The following is a 13,660-nucleotide window of genomic DNA, read 5'->3' as shown; positions in this document are numbered from 1 at the left end:
AGAGAGGACCCAGAGAAGAGAGAGTACCACAGAGAGACGGAACAGAGAACAGAGAGAGAGAGAAGAGAGAGAGAGAGACAGAGAGACGAGAGAGAGAGAGAGAGAGAGAGAGAGAGAGAGAGAGAGAGAGAGAGAGAGAGAGAGAACAGATTATGGGTATTATATTCGGGTATTATAAGGAGATTTAGTTGGGTTAAAGTTGAGCCATAATCCAGTTATCCCTTCCATTGTATCAAAGGAAGCCATATAAATCTAAATATATATTAGACTGTAATTACTCTCAAAGGTGCTGGCCACATCCACCAGATGGGTCCAGTCCAGGGGGCTGTCCCTGCTCTCAGAGGGGGGGAGGGGCATCAGCTCCTGGGGGAGGGGGTGGCGCTGACGCTCAACCATCTCAGCCAATGACGTGTCAGACGCAGACAGGTCACCTGGAGAAACAGCACAGGGGGGACAGGTTAGGGGCCTGGAGACATGACTAACCACTAGAAGACAGACTTGGTGATAATGTTGTCCAACCATGCAACTAGTCCCTTAGATAACCTCTTTTTCTCTGATAATAAATCTAGCACGTTGCTATTTTATATTTGTATGGTGGACTTTCTACCAGCAGAGGGCAGCAGACACACAGCTGCAGCACCAACCAGCATCACAACACCATGTTCACAAAGCACTCCATCGAAGCTTCACATGTCATTCCAAGTAGGAACCAATGACCATGTTAATATATCCTGCAGTTGAAATCGGAAGTTTACATATACCTTAGCCAAATACATTTCAACTCAGTTTTTCACGATTCCTGATATTTAATCCTAGTAAAAATTCCCTGTCTTAGGTCAGTTGGGATCACCACTTGATGGTAAGAATGTGAAATGTCAGAATAATAGTAGAGAGAATGATTTATTTCAGCTTTTCTTTCTTTCATCACATTCCCAGTGGGTCAGAAGTTTACATAGACTCAATTAGTATTTGATAGCTTTGCCTTTAAATTGTTTAACTTGGGTCAAACGTTTTGGGTAGCATTCCACAAGCTTCCCACAATAAGTTGGGTGAATTTTGGCCCATTCCTCCTGACAGAGCTGGTGTAACTGAGTCAGGTTTGTAGGCCTCCATGCTCGCATACGCTTTTTCAGTTCTGCCCACAAAGCTTATATAGGAAGTAAGGGCTTTGTGATGGCCACTCCAATACCTTGACTTTGTTGTCCTTAAGCCATTTTGCCACAACTTTGGAAGTATGCTTGGGGTCATTGTCCATTTGGAAGACCCATTTGCGACCAAGCTTTAACTTCCTGACTCATGTCTTGAGATGTTGCTTCAATATATCCACATAATTGTCCTTCCTCATGATGCCATCTATTTTGTGAAGTGCACCAGTCCCTCTAGCAGCAAAGCACCCCCACAACATGATGCTGCCACTCCTGTGCTTCACGGTTGGGATGGTGTTCTTCGGCTTGCAAACCTCCCCCCTTTTCCTCCAAACATAACGATGGTCATTACGGCTAAACAGTTGTATTTGTGTAGTGGTTGAAAAACGAGTTTTAATGACTCCAACCTAAGTGTACGTAAACTTCCGACTTCAACTGTAGGTCATAGAGCCAAGAACAGGTGTGTTACTCAATAGTCAGTAACCAAAAGGGTTTGTGAGCAGGGTTCAAGTTAACCCGAACAGTCTCACCGTGGAGTTTGATCCCCAGTTTGTACGAAGGTCGTCTGAGAGGCACCCCGCGGGTGGTGGGAGAGCGTGGCAACGTGGAGCAGCTGAACAACACGTCACTAGCCAGGCTGGGGTCTGGTTCTAGGTCCCCCAGCCTCAGAGAGGGGACACGCTGGCCCCGGTAGATACTCTCATCAGACAGGGTGCGGTGGAGTGATCGACGGGTAGGGGGCTGGCCTGAGGACGACTGGAGGGGGTGAAGAGAGCCAGACTTACAAGTCAATTTAATAAAAAAAACACTAGCAGTAAGATTTAAATTCTAACATTACAGAAGTCCCTGGTCTGCTGTCTGTACACTGCATGATCTCATTGTACTCACATATAAAATGTCTTGTAATAATATATACACACACACACACTATATACATATATACACACACTAAAAAATATACACACACACACTACTATACAATATACACACACACACTATAAAAATATAACACACACACACACACACAACACACACACACACACACACACACACACACCACACACACACACACACACACACACACACACACACACAAGTCCCTTTTTCTCTAACCACTACTACTATCATGTTAATGATACTGTTTAACTGTTATACACCCCACTTTAGAACAGTGCCTTTCATCATGATAATAAAGTGTGTTTGTATATGTAGCACCTGGCAGGAACGTATAGATCACAGGAGCAAAGGTCACCCACAATAACATCATACCGTCTGTTAGGCAATATGCTAATGTTCCTGTACCATCCTTAAACCCTCCCATACCCCACCCCCATGAGGTACCTTAGGGAGGGGCGGGTTCTTCATATCTTTCCCACCCACACCACCCACCCTGCAGGTACCTGTCTCATTGGGGGGGCGTCTGGTCCTTCATATCTTTCCCACCCACCCACCCTGCAGGTACCTTGTCCTTGGAGGGAGCGGGGTCATGGTCTCTCATTATCTTTCCACCCACCCACCCTGCAGTACCTTGTCCTTGGAAGGAGCGGGGGCGTCTGGTCTCTTCCATATCTATCCCACCCCACCCTGCAGTACCTTCCTTGGAGGGAGCGGGGGGGGGGGGCGTCTGGTCTCTTCATATCTTTCCCACCCACCCACCCACACAGATACCTTGTCCTTGGGAGAACGGGGGGGGGGGGGGGGCGTTGGTCTCTTATATCTTTCCACACCCACCCACACACCCACCCACACCTGCAGATACCTTGTCCTTGGGAGGAGCGGGAGGGGGGGGGGCGTCTGGTCTCTTCATATCTTTCCCACCACACACCCACCCTGTAGTACCTTCCTTGGAGGAGCTGGGCGGGGGGCGTCTGTCTCTTCATTCTCCCACCCACACACCCACCTCATTACCTTTCCTTAACCTTGTGCCTCTGGTTTCAGGGCTTCGACTCAATCTCTTCATTATCTCCCTCTGCAAGTGTCTAGCGTGTTATAGTTGGCTGGGGGAGTGATGGGTCTCTCTGAAACAACGACCCCACCCTGACCCCCTCCTCCCACCCCCTCTCCTCCACTTCCTCCTCCTCCTCCTTCCCCTGGGACTTCCTGTAATACATCAACAAGGAAGTTAGAGGTCAGAAGACATGAACGTGCTTAAAAATGTAATACATGCTGCTGCTTCAATACTGTCCTGGAACACACACCAGGCAGTACAACCAGCAGTACCACCAGGCAGTCACCAGGCAGTTACAACCCAGGCAAGTACACCAGGCAGTAAAATCCAGGCGGGTAAACCAGCAGGAAACCAGGCAGTAAACCATGCAGTAAACCCCAGGCCGTAAATCACCAGCAGTGAAACCAGCAGTAACCAGCAGTACAGTAACCAGGCAGTAGCCTTCCAAATAAATCTAATATAATTTTCATCTGAGCAAATTCCTCATCACATTTCAACTCAACTTGATGTGAATGCATTGTAATCCCATGTGCCACAAGGTGTGGGTCAAGATATCAGAAGCTACATACAGTTATCGTGTCACACTTCAATAGACAAAACTTCCCTCGGGTCCTTACCTGAGCTTGTCTACGAATTCAACAGAGTTGAATGTGGAACCTGGCTTTCTCCAGCGGAATAGGTACTTGCGAGGGCATCCTCGGGGTGAAGGTCTTGGCCGGGCGAGACCACTCTGGAGCAGGGATAGCAGAGCGAAGAGACTCTTCACGGGGGGAACTGTGGCCAGAATGGCCTCTGGAGCTGGGGGTGGGGGGAGAGAGAGAGTATGGATTCAACTAGCTGGGGCCAAAATAACGTAACATGCAAATGAAATAATCTAGACTTTGAGCTAATAACTATGGAGATAAACACACATTTTTGCAGGGGTTGAAATCTGCAGATTACGCAGCGGACATGTAGAGATTACAGTGCGCTACATATCCTCCTCCCAGCCCTAACGTCACTGTACACAGGTATCGTGCTATCAGCTAGCTAGGCTTAAATCAACGTGTATCTCTGTGGGTTTTGTTAACTGTGTGAGTTCTGTTAAGAGTATCAAAGCCATTATATTTTGCTTCTGGGAAGACACTGTTTTCCTTTTGTGACTGAAGATATATTCTATGTCACCTCCGCTGCTTGAAAGATTAGCAAATCAGCTTAGCTAGAGAGAGAGAGTGGGAGGGGCCTAGCAAATATCATGGTTAAAATAGTTTTTGAAAAAGGTTATGTGTTTGAGGGTGAGTGTGTGTCTTCAAGTCTTAACCACTACATACCTGGAGTGTGACCCAGCATCACTCAGACTGTACAAGCTGCAATCTCTAACCAATAGGTGTGTAGGAGGAGTCCTGGCCGTCCCCTCTCCTCTCTCCCCCCTCTCCACTGGGGGTTGTGGGGACTCCGCGGCTGGCGTGGACCTCTCTAGCACCCTCCTGTCCCCCTCAGTGGGGCTATGCCTGGGGGATGGAGCTCTATCCCTCCCCTCTCTACCCCCAGGAGCTAAGAGGCAACTAGAACTCCCGTGGTGGGGGTGTGAGTGGCCCCCTCCCCCTCCGTAAGACGAGGTGTCTATCCCACTGTCGGCCGAGGCCCCCTGGAGGTACCCCCCTCCCAGGCCGTTGGGTTCAGAGTCAGGGGCCTCTCCTGGTCCCCCGGGGACCCCCAGGTCGAACCACTTGTCGGTGTCGCTGTGGCCCCCGCTCGAGGCCGTGCTGGACAGGGTGTTACTGGCTGGAGTAGGGACCCTCAGGCTGCTGGGGGGAGAGAGAGGGAAGAGAGGAGGGGAGAGAGAGGGGGGGAGAGGGAGGAGAGAGAGAGAGGAAGAGAGAGAGAGAGAGGGAGAGAGAGAGAGAGAGAGAGAGAGAGAGGGGGAAGAGAGGGAGAGAGAGAGAGAGGGGGAGAGAGAGGAGAGGGAGAGAGAGAGGGGGAGAGAAGAGGAAGGAGAGAGGGATGAAGAGAGGAGAGGAGGGGAGAGAGAGGGGAGAGAGGGAGAGAGAGAGAGAGAGAGAGAGGGGGAGAGAGAGGGAGGGAGGGAGAGAGAGAGAGAGAGAGATGGGTTAGACAGGAGTCTGGACAAGAGAAAATCTCTTCAGATCAGTGACATCCTTCATCTGCAGTGATCTCAAAGACCTGGACAAGACAACATGTCTTCAGGTGCTTTAGAGCAGATGAAGGAGAGGATATGGAGAGGAGGAGAGGAGGTGAAGTAGAGAAGAGGAGGAGAGGAGGTGAAGTAGAGGAGATGAGGAGAGAAAGTCACTTTGGACTATTGACATGCAACCCAAATGGTCCATCAGGTGACTTAAGAAGTACGTCTGGTCCTCCACCCTGGTCGAGGTGAGGACAGGGGAGTGTGGCGCAGAGTGAAGCCTGACCTGGGAGCTCTTCTTGGGGGAGTGGTGGATGACCTGCTCCTGCCTCTGAATGCGTGGCGCTCCGGAGTACCCAGGACCAGACTTAGACACAGGAGAATCTAAATAAAAAACACACACAAGAGTTTGAGGTTAGCAACAGTATAAGGAAACACACACACGTTCACACTACACACGGTCCTTAGATCCAGATATACTGATAATCTAGTTTACAGTATTCCACAGCCGTACGTACAGTGTGTGTGACGATCGTCCTATGATCTCATCACATAATCTAGAGACATGCCTGTCAGAAGTCGGAAGTTTACATATGACTCCAACCTAAGTGTTAAAACTCGTTTTTCAAACACTCCACAAATGTCTTGTTAACAAACTATAGTTTTGGCAAGTCGGTTAGGACATCTACTTGGTGCATGACACAAGTAATTTTTCCAACAATTGTTTAAAGACAGATTATTTCACTGATATTCACTGTATCACAATTCCAGTGGGTCAGATGTTTACATACACTAAGTTGACTGCCTTTAAACAGCTTGGAATATTCCAGAAAATGATGTCATGGCTTTAGAAGCTTCTGATAGGCTAATTGACATCATTTAAGTCAATTGGAGGTGTACCTGTGGATGTATTTCAAGGCCTACCTTCAAACGCAGTGCCTCTTTGCTTGACATCATGTGAAAATCAAAAGAAATCAGCCAAAACCTACGATTTTGTTTTTGTAGACCTCCACAAGTCTGGTTCATCCTTGGGAGCAATTTCCAAACGCCTGAAGGTACCACGTTCATCTGTACAAACAATAGTCCGCAAGTATAAACACCATGGGACTACGCAGCCGTCATACAGCTCAGGAAGGAGACGCGTTCTGTCTCCTAGAGATGAACGTACTTTGGTGCAAAAAGTGCAAATCAATCCCAGAACAAAAGCAAAGGACCTTGTGAAGATGCTGGAGGAAACAGGTACAAAAGTATCTATATCCACAGTAAAACGAGTCCTATATCGACATAACCTGAAAGGCCACTCAGCAAGGAAGAAGCCACTGCTCCAAAACCGCCATAAAAAAGATAGACTACGGTTTGCATCTGCACATGGGGACAGAAGGATCTACGGTGTTGGAGAGAAGAAATGGTCCCCCGGTCTGATTGAACACAAAAGAACGTTTGCGCCATATTGACCATTGTTATGTTTGGAGAAAAAGGGGGAGGCTTGCAAGCCAAAGAACACCATCCCAACCGTAAGAAGGGGGTGGCAGCAACATGTTGTGGGGGTGCTTTGCTGCAGAGGGACTGGTGCACTTCACAAAATAGATGGCATCATGAGGAAAGACAATTATGTGGATATATGAAGCAATATCTCAAGCAATTTGTCAGGAAGTTAAAGCTTGGTTGCAAATGGGTCTTCCAAATGGACAATGACCCCAAGGATACTCCAAAGTTGTGGCAAAATGCTTAAGGACAACAAAGTCCAAGGTATTGGAGTGCCATCACAAACCTGACCTCAATCCCATAGAACATTTGGGCAGAACTAAAAATGTGTGCGAGCAAGGAGGCCTACAAACCTGACTCAGTTTACACCAGCTCTGTCAGGAGGAATGGCCAAATTCACCAACTTAATGTCGGAAGTTGTGGGAAGGCTACCCAAAAATATTTGACCAAGTTAAACAATAAAGGCAATGCTACCAACTACTATTTGAGTGTATGTAAAACTTCTGACCCACTGGGAATGTGATAAGAATGAAAGCTGAAAATAATATTCTCTCTACTATATTCTGACATTTCACTTCTGTCAAATAAAGTGGTGATCCCTAACTGACCTAACATACAGGGAATTTTTACTAGGATTAAATGTCAGGAATTGTGAAAACTGAGTTTAAAATGTATTGGCTAAGGTGTATGTAAACTTCTGACTACAACTATAGTATATGTATGCGTCTATATGTCGTATATATATCTATATATCTATACTGTCTATATTGTCCTTATATCTATATGTCGATATATATATATAGTCTATAAAATATCTATATATCTAATTCTATAATACTATATATCTATATGTCTATAATATATATATCTATATGTCATATATATATAGTATATGTCTATTATCTATATGTCTATATATATGATATGTCTATATTATATATCTATATGTCTATATATATTATCATCGTATATGTCTATATCTATATGTCTATATATATATCTATATGTCTATAATTATATTATACACAGTGTCTATATATCTATATGTCTATATATATATATATCTATGATGTCTATATTATATCTATAATGTCTATATATATATCTATATGTCTATGATAGCTCTTTTATATCTATATGTCTATAATGTCTATATCTTCTATATATATATCTTATGTCTATATAATCTATATGTCTATATCTATATGTCTATATATATTATCTAATAGTTCTATATATATCTATATATCTATATGTCTATAATCTATATATGTCTTATATATCTAAGTCTATATATATATCTATATGTCTATATATCATATGTCTATATATCATAGTCTTATATATATATCTATATGTCTATATATCCTAGATATATATATATATCTATATGTCTATATATATATATGTCTATAATGTCTATATAGTCTATATATCTATAATGTCTATATATCTATATGTCTATAATACTTCTAGTATATCATATATAATATATATCATATGTCTTTATATATCTATATGTCTATATATTTCTATAGTCTATATGTTATATATAATATATGTCTATAGTATAGATTATCTATATGTCTATTATATTCTATGTCTAAATTATATTCTTATATATTCTTATGCATATAGTTACTATGTCTAATATATATATCTATGTCATTTATATCTATATATCATTAGTCTATATATATTACTTAGTCTATAATAAAGTGATATCTAATATGTCTAGTATATCTTATATTCTAGAGTCTATATGTTATTATATATATCTATATGTCTATATATCTATATGTCTATATATATATCTATATGTCTATATATCTATATGTCTATATATATATCTATATGTCTATATATATATCTATATATCTTAGTGTGTGTAAATAATTTAGGCTATAGAGTAATTGGCCAGGTGTTACGCAACAACAACCACACAGAAATAGACAGGCCATTAGTGAGCACTGCACCCAGGGGGAAACATGGCTGTACGTGAGAGAGAGAGAGAGAGAGAGAGAGAGAGAGAGAGAGAGAGAGAGAGAACAGAGAGAGAGAGAGAACAGAGAGAGGGACTGTAGAGAGCAGTAGAAAACAGAGAGAGAGGGACTGTGGAGAGAGTAGAAAACAGGGAGAGGGACTGTAGAGAGCAGTAGAAAACAGATAGAGGGACTGTAGAGAGCAGTAGAAAACAGAGGGACTGTAGAGAGCAGTAGAAAACAGAGGGACTGTAGAGATGAAGAGAGCAGTATCCATGTCACAACAGCAGTCCATGGTATGCAGAGAATGACTACCAACATATTTCACCCCTTCACCCCTCAACTGCTCTGCAGTCTCGATACTCTATAGTGTGTGTGTGTTTGTTTGTTTGTTTGTTTGTTTTCCTGGTTTCAGTCCCTGCATGCGTTATGTGAATCCTGCCATTCACCACTGACAGGTGAGTAATTTCCCAGAAGCCACCTCTTTCATCTCCGCTGGCGGTTTGGAAAAGGTGACCAACCACCTCGATTCAGTCTTATGTAGCAAAATTTGAAATTGTGTTTTACATTGGATAAAAGTAGAAACTCAGAGCTACAAAAGTGTATATATTTCATACACTACAGTTGAGGAACAATGGGAAAGTAATTCTGCTTTGAAAGTTGATATACTTGTAACCTCACTTTTAAGAAAATGTTCCTTGAATATTTTTTGGTACCTACTGGAGAGCTCTTCTTTGTCTGCACCCCTTCATAATCGTTCACACCCTCTTAAGCCCCACCCAGGGCTGTGGCGGTCACCAAATTTCGTCAGCCGGTGATTTTCAAAGCAAATAACTGTCGGTCTCACAGAAATTGACCGTTAATTAAGATAAACACATTTAGTAGCTTCTGGCTTACACACACACACACACACACACATTGCCTAAAAGCCACTGATGCAGATCTTTGGAACGTCCACATGTTAAAAAGTCTAATAAATCCATGTAATATAGCCTAGACCGTCACAATAAATCCATTATTTATTTGAGACAGATCTAAAGAAACATGATATGAAGAAAATGTAGTCTATTTCAGAACAACAGAATAGCATACTGAGATGTCTTCCTGCTAGATCCTGTTCTGGCTATGTCAAATCGCTGCGGGCTACACTAGTTCATTTAGCAGACAAGATTTGCATAGAATTCCGTGGTATTATTTTATAGTATGAAGAATACAATTGAACATTGCTGAATTAAATAGAAAGGATATTTTCTCCAAATGATTTGAGGGAGTGAACACATGCAGCTATTCTGTGTTGAGCGGTTAACAAATAAATAGGTATTCCTATATGCTTCATTTAGAGTTATTAATTTAACTTTAGTTGTTCTACAAACGCTGGGCTATATGTTTAGATTTGTAAGGCTGTATGATGCAACTAATGATGATTTGAAAACAGTTGCTTGAAAGGCAGGTGCTCTGCTTAGTTTTTTTTTGTGCAGGCTGTACACACTTCATCAGTCTCTCATTCACAATTTGACAAGCACTTGATAATGCCTAGAATTTTACAGTGGCATCCCCTTTGAGTGCCCGTAATGCACCCTAAAAAAAATCCATGCCTTTTGCGGCCAGTGACCATTGTGCCTTTCTCCCTGAGTGATGCACGCTCCATCACGTGATTGGGTCTTTCTCACAGGCTACAAGTGAAGACAGATTGGTGACGCAACTGCACGCGTCCTTATACAATTCCGAGGTGCATATTGAAGATAGTGGAAGGACCGTCCACATTTTCAGCAAACAAGATGAATAGGCCAAACGAACAGCAAAAGCACTAGCCTATGTCAATCGACTACCTCTCATAGTACAAAAGTCGACCTATTCTATTCTGTGCGAGAAATAAATATTCCAAACATAGTCTGGGACAGTTGTTGGATGCGATAGATCCCAAATTAATACAACCACTAGCATCAAAAAACCTTTTTTATGCAATGTTGCTGATGCAACAGATTAGAACTTTTAGCTTAGGCTATTTCTTCACATTATAAGCTCAGCACTGCCCACATGGTAGTAGGCTATAAGCGCGAATGTTCCATTAGCGAAAAACACCATTATCAAAGTGACCGCAAATACAATTATGCATGTAATGCTTTTATTATACAGGTGCATTTTTATGGTGAACATTTTCTTCCCCAAACTTGAAACTCACACGCTGCTTAAGTATGCCAGTTAGGCTCTACACCCCTTGTAAAGGGAATTAATGTGCTTCATTTTAGTGGCCACTTCACCTTATTAAAACATATAGGCCTATGGGCTAGGCTACATGAGGTGTGATACTAACCTTATTAAAACATATAGGCCTATGGGCTAGGCTACATGAGGTGTGATACTAACCTGATTAAAACATATAGGCCTATGGGCTAGGCTACATGAGGTGTGATACAGACCTTATTAAAACATATAGGACTATGGGCTAGGCTCTTTCATGAGGTGTGATACTAACCTTATAAAACATATAGGCTATGGCTAGGCTACATGAGGTGTGATACTAACCTTATAAAACATATAGGCCTATGGGCTAGGCTACATGAGGTGTGATACAACCTTATTAAAACATATAGACTATGGGCTAGGCTACATGAGGTGTGATACTAACCTTATTAAACATATAGGCCTATGGGCTAGGCTACATGAGGTGTGATACTAACCTTGATTAAAACATATAGGCCTATGGCTACGGCTACATGAGGTGTGATACAGACCTTATTAAAACATATAGGACTATGGCGCTAGGCTCATGAAGTGTGATACTAACCTTATTAAAACACTATAGGCCTATGGGCTAGGCTACATGAGGTGTGATACTAACCTTATTAAAACATATAGGCTATGGGCTAGGCTACATGAGGTGTGATACGACCTTATTAAAACATATAGGACTATGGGCTAGGCTACATGAGGTGTGATACTAACCTTATTAAAACATATAGGCCTATGGGCTAGGCTACATGAGGTGTGATACTAACTTATTAAACATATAGGCCTATGGGCTAGGCTACATGAGGTGTGATACTAACCTTATTAAAACATATAGGACTATGGCTAGGCTACATGAGGTGTGATACAGACCTTATTAAAACATACAGGACTCATGGGCTAGCTACAATGAGGTGTGATACTAACCTTATTAAAACATATAGGCCTATGGGCTAAGGCTACATGAGGTGTGATATCAGACCTATTAAAACATATAGGACTATGGGCTAGGCTACATGAGGTGTGATACAACCTTATTAAAAACATATAGGCCTATGGGCTAGGCTACATGAGGTGTGATACTAACCTTATTAAAACATATAGGACTATGGGCTAGCTAACATGAGGTGTGATACTACCTTATTAAAAACATATAGGCCTATGGGCTAGGCTACATGAGGTGTGATACTAACCTTATTAAAACATATAGGCCTATGGGCTAGGCTACATGAGGTGTGAATACTAACCTTATTAAAACATATAGGCCTATGGGCTAGGCTACATGAGTGTGATACTAACCTTATAAAACATATAGGCCTATGGGCTAGGCTACATGAGGTGTGATACTAACCTTATTAAAACATTAGGCCTAGGGCTAGGCTACATGAGGTGTGATATTAACCTTATTAAAACATATAGGCCTATGGCTAGGCTACATGAGGTGTGATACTAACCTTATTAAAACATATAGGCCTATGGGCTAGGCTAACTGAGGTGTGATACTAACTTTTAAAACATATAGGACTATGGCTAGGCTACATGAGGTGTGATACTAACCTTTATTAAAAACATATAGGACTATGGGCTAGGCTACATGAGTGTGATACTAACCTTATTAAAACTATAGCCTATGGGCTAGGCTACATGAGGTGTGATACTAACCTTATTAAAACAGATAGGCTATGGGCTAGGCTACATGAGGTGTGGATACTAACCTTATTAAAACATTAGGACTATGGGCTAGGCTACATGAGGTGTGATACTAACCTTATTAAAACATATAGGCCTATGGGCCTAGGCTACATGAGGTGTGATACTAACCTTATTAAACATATAGGCCTATGGGCTAGGCTACATGAGGTGTGATACTAACCTTATTAAAACATATAGGACTATGGGCTAGCTACATGAGGGTGTGATACTAACCTTATTAAAAACATATAGAGGCCCGTATGGGCTAGGCTACATGAGGTGTGATCCTAACTTATTAAAACATATAGGACTATGGGCTAGAGCTACATGACGGTGTGATACTAACCTTATTAAAACATATAGGCCTATGGCTAGCTACATGAGGTGTGATACTAACCTTAATTAAACATATAGGCCTATGGGCTAGGCTACATGAGGTGTGATACTACCCTTATTAAAACATATAGGCCTATGGGCTAGGCTACATGAGGTGCGACTACAATTTGAAAAAGTCGAGAAAAAAAAAGGCATTGTTTCTTACACTGGGCATCATTCACAAGTGATAGCCTAATATTGTCACCCATCAGACTATTCTCCGATTTATCTCGTCTTTACATATACTAAATAAATATAAACTCAGCAAAAAAAAAGAATCCTCTCATTGTCAACTGCGTTTATTTTCAGCAATTTTAACATGTGTAAAATAGTTGGTATGAACATAACAAGATTCAACAACTAAGCCATAACTGACAAGTTCCACAGACATGTGACTTGAGAAATTGAATAATGTGTCCCTGAACAAAAAGAGGTCAAAATCCAAAGTAACAGTCAGTATCTGGTGAACAGGCCTCGGTGTAATGCTCATTCCTTCGACGATAAACCGCGAATCCGACCATCACCCCTGGTGAGACAAAACCGCGACTCGTCAGTGAAGAGCACTTTTTGCCAGTCCTGTTGTCCAGCGACGGTGGGTTGTGGCCCATAGGCGACGTTGTTGCCGGTGATGTCTGGTGAGGACCTGCCTTACAACAGGCTACAAGCCCTCAGTCCAGCTCTC

The 13,660-nt window shown here is 42.4% G+C and overlaps 1 protein-coding gene and 1 long non-coding RNA gene across 3 annotated transcripts in view; both read right to left on the bottom strand.

Moving 5' to 3' along the window:
* The window catches only part of LOC112076361 (signal-induced proliferation-associated 1-like protein 1), a 9,717-nt gene extending 7,005 nt beyond the window's left edge, over positions 1 to 2,712 (bottom strand). The window contains exons 1-3 of the mRNA XM_024143166.1: positions 2,608 to 2,712; positions 1,676 to 1,901; positions 279 to 431 (exon numbers count right to left, since the gene is read on the bottom strand). Coding sequence (XP_023998934.1) covers positions 279 to 431; positions 1,676 to 1,901; positions 2,608 to 2,712 — 484 coding nt within the window. The remainder of the gene's footprint in view (positions 1 to 278; positions 432 to 1,675; positions 1,902 to 2,607) is intronic.
* A 1,123-nt stretch (positions 2,713 to 3,835) lies between these two features.
* Positions 3,836 to 13,660, bottom strand: part of LOC112076362 (uncharacterized) — an 18,841-nt gene continuing 9,016 nt past the window's right edge. The window contains exons 2-4 of one of the 2 annotated variants that reach the window (XR_002895170.2): positions 5,502 to 5,599; positions 4,404 to 4,880; positions 3,836 to 3,891 (exon numbers count right to left, since the gene is read on the bottom strand). This is a non-coding gene — a long non-coding RNA (uncharacterized lncRNA). The remainder of the gene's footprint in view (positions 3,892 to 4,403; positions 4,881 to 5,501; positions 5,600 to 13,660) is intronic. The other variant, XR_002895169.2, reaches the window with a different exon arrangement.

This window comes from Salvelinus sp. IW2-2015, unplaced genomic scaffold (genome assembly GCF_002910315.2).
Source record: "Salvelinus sp. IW2-2015 unplaced genomic scaffold, ASM291031v2 Un_scaffold3704, whole genome shotgun sequence".
Classification (NCBI taxonomy): Eukaryota; Metazoa; Chordata; class Actinopteri; order Salmoniformes; family Salmonidae; genus Salvelinus; species Salvelinus sp. IW2-2015.
This window is presented reverse-complemented; position numbering and strand designations above follow the sequence as displayed.